Here is a 7342-nt window from a genome sequence, read left to right on the forward strand (position 1 = left end):
GAGAGACAGTTAATACAGAGAGAGGGAGAGAGAGAGGGGGGGGACAGACAGACAGAGTAAGAAAGAGAAAGAGAGAGACAGTTAATACAGAGAGAGGGAGAGAGAGAGAGGGGGGGGACAGACAGACAGAGTAAGAAAGAGAAAGAGAGAGACAGTTAATACAGAGAGAGGGAGGGGGGGGGGGACAGACAGACAGAGTAAGAAAGAGAAAGAGAGAGACAGTTAATACAGAGAGGGAGAGAGAGAGAGGGGGGGACAGACAGACAGAGTAAGAAAGAGAAAGAGAGAGACAGTTAATACAGAGAGAGGGAGAGAGAGAGAGGGGGGGGGACAGACAGACAGAGTAAGAAAGAGAAAGAGAGAGACAGTTAATACAGAGAGAGGGAGAGAGAGGGGGGGACAGACAGACAGAGTAAGAAAGAGAAAGAGAGAGACAGTTAATACAGAGAGAGGGAGAGAGAGAGAGGGGGGGACAGACAGACAGAGTAAGAAAGAGAAAGAGAGAGACAGTTAATACAGAGAGAGGGAGAGAGAGAGAGGGGGGGACAGACAGACAGAGTAAGAAAGAGAAAGAGAGAGACAGTTAATACAGAGAGAGGGAGAGAGGGGGGGGGACAGACAGACAGAGTAAGAAAGAGAAAGAGAGAGACAGTTAATACAGAGAGAGGGAGAGAGGGGGGGGGGACAGACAGACAGAGTAAGAAAGAGAAAGAGAGAGACAGTTAATACAGAGAGAGGGAGAGAGGGGGGGGGACAGACAGACAGAGTAAGAAAGAGAAAGAGAGAGACAGTTAATACAGAGAGAGGGAGAGAGGGGGGGGGACAGACAGACAGAGTAAGAAAGAGAAAGAGAGAGACAGTTAATACAGAGAGAGGGAGAGAGAGGGGGGGGGACAGACAGACAGAGTAAGAAAGAGAAAGAGAGAGACAGTTAATACAGAGAGAGGGAGAGAGGGGGGGGGGACAGACAGACAGAGTAAGAAAGAGAAAGAGAGAGACAGTTAATACAGAGAGAGGGAGAGAGAGGGGGGGGACAGACAGACAGAGTAAGAAAGAGAAAGAGAGAGACAGTTAATACAGAGAGAGAGAGAGGGGGGGGGGACAGACAGACAGAGTAAGAAAGAGAAAGAGAGAGACAGTTAATACAGAGAGAGGGAGAGAGGGGGGGGGGACAGACAGACAGAGTAAGAAAGAGAAAGAGAGAGACAGTTAATACAGAGAGAGGGAGAGAGGGGGGGGGACAGACAGACAGAGTAAGAAAGAGAAAGAGAGAGACAGTTAATACAGAGAGAGGGAGAGAGGGGGGGGGACAGACAGACAGAGTAAGAAAGAGAAAGAGAGAGACAGTTAATACAGAGAGAGAGAGAGAGAGAGGGGGGGACAGACAGACAGAGTAAGAAAGAGAAAGAGAGAGACAGTTAATACAGAGAGAGGGAGAGAGGGGGGGGGACAGACAGACAGAGTAAGAAAGAGAAAGAGAGAGACAGTTAATACAGAGAGAGGGAGAGAGGGGGGGGGACAGACAGACAGAGTAAGAAAGAGAAAGAGAGAGACAGTTAATACAGAGAGAGAGAGAGAGAGAGGGGGGGACAGACAGACAGAGTAAGAAAGAGAAAGAGAGAGACAGTTAATACAGAGAGAGGGAGAGAGGGGGGGGGACAGACAGACAGAGTAAGAAAGAGAAAGAGAGAGACAGTTAATACAGAGAGAGGGAGAGAGGGGGGGGGGACAGACAGACAGAGTAAGAAAGAGAAAGAGAGAGACAGTTAATACAGAGAGAGGGAGAGAGAGGGGGGGACAGACAGACAGAGTAAGAAAGAGAAAGAGAGAGACAGTTAATACAGAGAGAGGGAGAGAGGGGGGGGGGACAGACAGACAGAGTAAGAAAGAGAAAGAGAGAGACAGTTAATACAGAGAGAGGGAGAGAGGGGGGGGGGACAGACAGACAGAGTAAGAAAGAGAAAGAGAGAGACAGTTAATACAGAGAGAGGGAGAGAGGGGGGGGGACAGACAGACAGAGTAAGAAAGAGAAAGAGAGAGACAGTTAATACAGAGAGAGGGAGAGAGGGGGGGGGGACAGACAGACAGAGTAAGAAAGAGAAAGAGAGAGACAGTTAATACAGAGAGAGAGAGAGGGGGGGGGACAGACAGACAGAGTAAGAAAGAGAAAGAGAGAGACAGTTAATACAGAGAGAGGGAGAGAGGGGGGGGGGGACAGACAGACAGAGTAAGAAAGAGAAAGAGAGAGACAGTTAATACAGAGAGAGGGAGAGAGAGAGAGGGGGGGGGGACAGACAGACAGAGTAAGAAAGAGAAAGAGAGAGACAGTTAATACAGAGAGAGAGAGAGGGGGGGGGGGACAGACAGACAGAGTAAGAAAGAGAAAGAGAGAGACAGTTAATACAGAGAGAGAGAGAGAGGGGGGGGGACAGACAGACAGAGTAAGAAAGAGAAAGAGAGAGACAGTTAATACAGAGAGAGAGAGAGGGGGGGGGACAGACAGACAGAGTAAGAAAGAGAAAGAGAGAGACAGTTAATACAGAGAGAGGGAGAGGGGGGGGGACAGACAGACAGAGTAAGAAAGAGAAAGAGAGAGACAGTTAATACAGAGAGGGAGAGAGGGGGGGGGACAGACAGACAGAGTAAGAAAGAGAAAGAGAGAGACAGTTAATACAGAGAGAGAGAGAGGGGGGGGGACAGACAGACAGAGTAAGAAAGAGAAAGAGAGAGACAGTTAATACAGAGAGAGGGAGAGGGGGGGGGACAGACAGACAGAGTAAGAAAGAGAAAGAGAGAGACAGTTAATACAGAGAGGGAGAGAGGGGGGGGGGACAGACAGACAGAGTAAGAAAGAGAAAGAGAGAGACAGTTAATACAGAGAGAGGGAGAGAGGGGGGGGGACAGACAGACAGAGTAAGAAAGAGAAAGAGAGAGACAGTTAATACAGAGAGAGGGAGAGAGGGGGGGGGACAGACAGACAGAGTAAGAAAGAGAAAGAGAGAGACAGTTAATACAGAGAGAGAGAGAGAGGGGGGGGGGGGACAGACAGACAGAGTAAGAAAGAGAAAGAGAGAGACAGTTAATACAGAGAGAGGAGAGAGAGAGGGGGGGACAGACAGACAGAGTAAGAAAGAGAAAGAGAGAGACAGTTAATACAGAGAGAGGGAGAGAGAGGGGGGGACAGACAGACAGAGTAAGAAAGAGAAAGAGAGAGACAGTTAATACAGAGAGAGGGAGAGAGGGGGGGGGACAGACAGACAGAGTAAGAAAGAGAAAGAGAGAGACAGTTAATACAGAGAGAGAGAGAGAGGGAGGGGGGACAGACAGACAGAGTAAGAAAGAGAAAGAGAGAGACAGTTAATACAGAGAGAGGGAGAGAGAGAGAGGGGGGGGGACAGACAGACAGAGTAAGAAAGAGAAAGAGAGAGACAGTTAATACAGAGAGAGAGAGAGGGGGGGGGGACAGACAGACAGAGTAAGAAAGAGAAAGAGAGAGACAGTTAATACAGAGAGAGGGAGAGAGGGGGGGGGACAGACAGACAGAGTAAGAAAGAGAAAGAGAGAGACAGTTAATACAGAGAGAGGGAGAGAGGGGGGGGGGGGGACAGACAGACAGAGTAAGAAAGAGAAAGAGAGAGACAGTTAATACAGAGAGAGGGAGAGAGGGGGGGGGGGACAGACAGACAGAGTAAGAAAGAGAAAGAGAGAGACAGTTAATACAGAGAGGAGAGAGGGGGGGGGGGGGACAGACAGACAGAGTAAGAAAGAGAAAGAGAGAGACAGTTAATACAGAGAGAGAGAGAGAGGGGGGGACAGACAGACAGAGTAAGAAAGAGAAAGAGAGAGACAGTTAATACAGAGAGAGAGAGAGGGGGGGGGGACAGACAGACAGAGTAAGAAAGAGAAAGAGAGAGACAGTTAATACAGAGAGAGAGAGAGAGGGGGGACAGACAGACAGAGTAAGAAAGAGAAAGAGAGAGACAGTTAATACAGAGAGAGGGAGAGAGAGAGAGAGGGGGGGACAGACAGACAGAGTAAGAAAGAGAAAGAGAGAGACAGTTAATACAGAGAGAGGGAGAGAGAGAGAGGGGGGGGGACAGACAGACAGAGTAAGAAAGAGAAAGAGAGAGACAGTTAATACAGAGAGAGGGAGAGATGGAGAGTGCTTTTTTTAATGGTTGTTTGCTTTTAGTTTTTAATGCACTGTTTTGCCAATAGTTTTGCTGCAGTAAAAAAAGCAAATTCAATTACCGCTCTCTCTCTCTCTCTCTCTCTCTCTCTCTCTCTCTCTCTCTCTCTCTCTCTCTCTCTCTCTCTCTCTCTCTCTCGCTTCATTACACACACACACACACGCGCGCGCGCACTCGCATACGAACACAGGGTATCGTACACGCACACACACACACACACACATTCACACACACACAAACATATCCACAAGAACACACACACACACACACACACACACACACACACACACACACACACAAATAGAAAAACACACATACACACATAGACACGAACACACAGACACAAAGCCGCCCTTGAACCTTTTATTATATGAACAAATAAAACTCAAAAGTCGATCGAAACCTGTTTCCATGTAACCAAAGTTCGGTGTGTGTTTGACGGCAAGCAGTGAGTTTGAAGAGGGACATGGCTCACCACTGAAGTCCGACTCTTAGTGCAGAACGAGGTGTGCGCAGGCTGACCAATACCTGTACAGGCTGCGTCTGCCGCTGTGATATTCTGCCTTGAGACGCTGGATGCGAGTCTCCATCTTTATGTACTTGAGACAACGGGCCCTGGCCACAGCGTTGATTGCACCCCTGGACAGAACCTCTTCCTGACGAACTCTCGTCAGAAAATACCAGAAGTTGGGATGTCGCCGTCCCACAGTCGCGTTCCAGGCTGTAAAAGATTATTATATGAAGTCTTATATCGCGCGCGTATCTCCAGACTCGGACTCAAGGCGCAGGGATCTATTTATGCCGTGTGAGATGGAATTTTTTACATCACGCATTCACATCGACCAGCAGATCGCAGCCATTTCGGCGCATATCCTACTTTTCACGGCCTATTATTCCAAGTCACACGGGTATTTTGGTGGACATTTTTTTTATTTTTTATCTATGCCTATACAATTTTGCCAGGAAAGACCCTTTTGTCAATCGTGGGATCTTTAACGTGCACAGAGAACAGAGAACTAATGTAAGGACGAGATAAATGTTTGATATCATCGACACACAATTTCACGTTTTTGGTTGAACAGCTATGGATTATGTTGTTAAGTTGTTGAATGTACCAGAGCAATAAAATAATCACGTGTATGCATGTCGTTCATGTCGTTCGTGTCGATCGACGAGCACAACCACCTGACCCTGAGCACACTCTTTCTTGCGCCTTGCGGCAGACTATGCGGTCAGCGCCACCATTAAAAATACCACCCGCAAATTGTTTAACACTGAAAATGTGAAAAAGAAGATTCGATCTAGCACATGAGACAAGTGCGGGTTTCTTTTCTCGTGTTTAAATTCACCCGACGCGTGTGTCTAGAAGAGAGGAGCAAGTGCCGAAAGACAAAGGAGAACGCCTGAGCCAAAGCATATAAATAGCCTGCTGACAACCAAAATTGGCAAATTATGAAAAAAATATTGTATTTTGAAAAATATATTGTAAAAAAACTAGTACATGTGGAGACTTACTTTTTGCACACAATTAAAGAAAGATCTTTCATTGTTTCAGAAATGTACTTTGTATTTGTCAAAAGGCTTGTTGTGTTTGTGTGGTATGCTATTGAAAATGTCAATAAATAGCCTGCTGACAACCAAAATTGGGACATTTTGAAAAAAATATTGTATTTTGAAAAAAATATTGTAAAAAAACTAGTACATGTGGAGACTTACTTTTTGCACACAATTAAAGAAAGATCTTTTATTGTTTCAGAAATGTACTTTGTATTTGTCAAAAGGCTTGTTGTGTTTGTGTGGTATGCTATTGAAAATGTCAACAATTTAAATTAAAAAAAAGTCCAGAGGCACCACATAAATACTACAGACATGTTTGAAAATATGCTCAAAAAGGAATTTAGTGAATACTCAAAAAAGAATTTACTAACCTGAATGAGACAATGTGATGACTGGGTGATGACTATGATGAATATATCCATGTAGAAGAAAAGAAACACTTGCTGTCACAGTATTTACAGTGCCACACTTGGAGGCACAGCTCAACGCAAAACGCCACACCACATTCCAGGCACCAGAATCGAGTCCCATTGCGTTGGGTTTTATCCATAGAAGAAAAGTAACACTTGCTGTCACAGTATTTACAGTTTTTGTACAAATGACTTGTTTTGAACTCGGTTTATGCATGGAGAACATCCTTCTTTGTGTGCCACACTTCGAAGCACGGCTCAACACAAAGCGCCACAGCCATGTGGCCACAGCACATTCCCGGAACCAGAATCGCGTCCGTCCGCTTGCATTGGGTTTTGGCCAAAGTAGCATTGACACCTCGAGCTCTTGATTTGGCTAAGTATTATGTCCTTTTGACAATCTAGCAGTTCTGATGGTAATAGTTGCTAAAGTGAACCAATTTGTATCACTACAAGTGATCGTGATGAATTCTTATCTTGGGCAATACAATATGTCTGCATTGTGTATTTAAGTACACCTGTGCTCGTCATTATCTAACATCATACTGTCCGCTGCGTTTATCACATTTGCACGTGTCGTATATATATATGTGCAAACGTTTGCTTACCTTCAACGTGGTTGTTGGACCTAGTGTCGACGTCACGACGGTAGACGTTCCACTCAGCTGGCTGAGCGACGTTGCCTGGTATGATATAGTTTCTCCTGAAGTACGCCAGGAAGACCTGAAGGCCCGCGACTTGACGGGCGAGATTTGCAGTGAGAGGGTCAGTGAAGAGGGTTTGGAAGTTCTGACGCACTAGGGCGACCGGCAAGAAAGCGAGTGCAAGCACCTTCTTGATCAAGTCCTGGACATCTTGCCAGTGCCGTCCAAGGCGTCGCAGCGAGCCGGGGCCCGCTAAACGCTCCTGCCTGGCGCGTTTCCAGACGGCCGAACACAAATGGAAGTAACAGCTCCTGACTTCAGCCTGCTGGAACTCTGTGTGAACAGCGGCTCGAAGAGCTTGTTCGAAGTCCGTGATGAACAGGGTTGGGAGCCATGGCGCTCGAGTCAGCCGCTCAATCTTCCCCTTCAGTTGCTGTAGTTCCCCACTTGGTGATCCCCCATCAGCACAAACGCCATTGCAATAACCCGGTCCGTATGAAAAGCTTGAAGAGTTAAAAACTGATGGTAGGGTCTCGGGCAT

At 46.7% G+C, this 7342-nt stretch overlaps 1 protein-coding gene across 1 annotated transcript; it reads right to left on the reverse strand.

The window, feature by feature from the left end:
* Nucleotides 1-4480: 4480 nt before the first annotated feature.
* Nucleotides 4481-7342, reverse strand: LOC138979091 (uncharacterized). Its single transcript, XM_070351902.1, has 2 exons — nt 6766-7342; nt 4481-4911 (listed from the first exon to the last, which is right to left on the reverse strand). Exons 1-2 carry the CDS (start codon nt 7340-7342, stop codon nt 4682-4684), a joined length of 807 nt encoding a protein of 268 aa, XP_070208003.1. The 3' UTR covers nt 4481-4681.

Source organism: Littorina saxatilis, linkage group LG10 (genome assembly GCF_037325665.1).
Source record: "Littorina saxatilis isolate snail1 linkage group LG10, US_GU_Lsax_2.0, whole genome shotgun sequence".
NCBI lineage: Eukaryota > Metazoa > Mollusca > Gastropoda > Littorinimorpha > Littorinidae > Littorina > Littorina saxatilis.

Coding starts and splice junctions, on each gene's coding strand:
- LOC138979091 (XM_070351902.1), bottom strand. CDS start 7,342: ATGCCCGAGACCCTACCATCAGTTTTTAACTCTTCAAGCTTTTCATAC. Junction 4,912..6,765: donor GTCCAACAACCACGTTGAAG/GTAAGCAAACGT, acceptor AATCTTTTACAG/CCTGGAACGCGACTGTGGGA.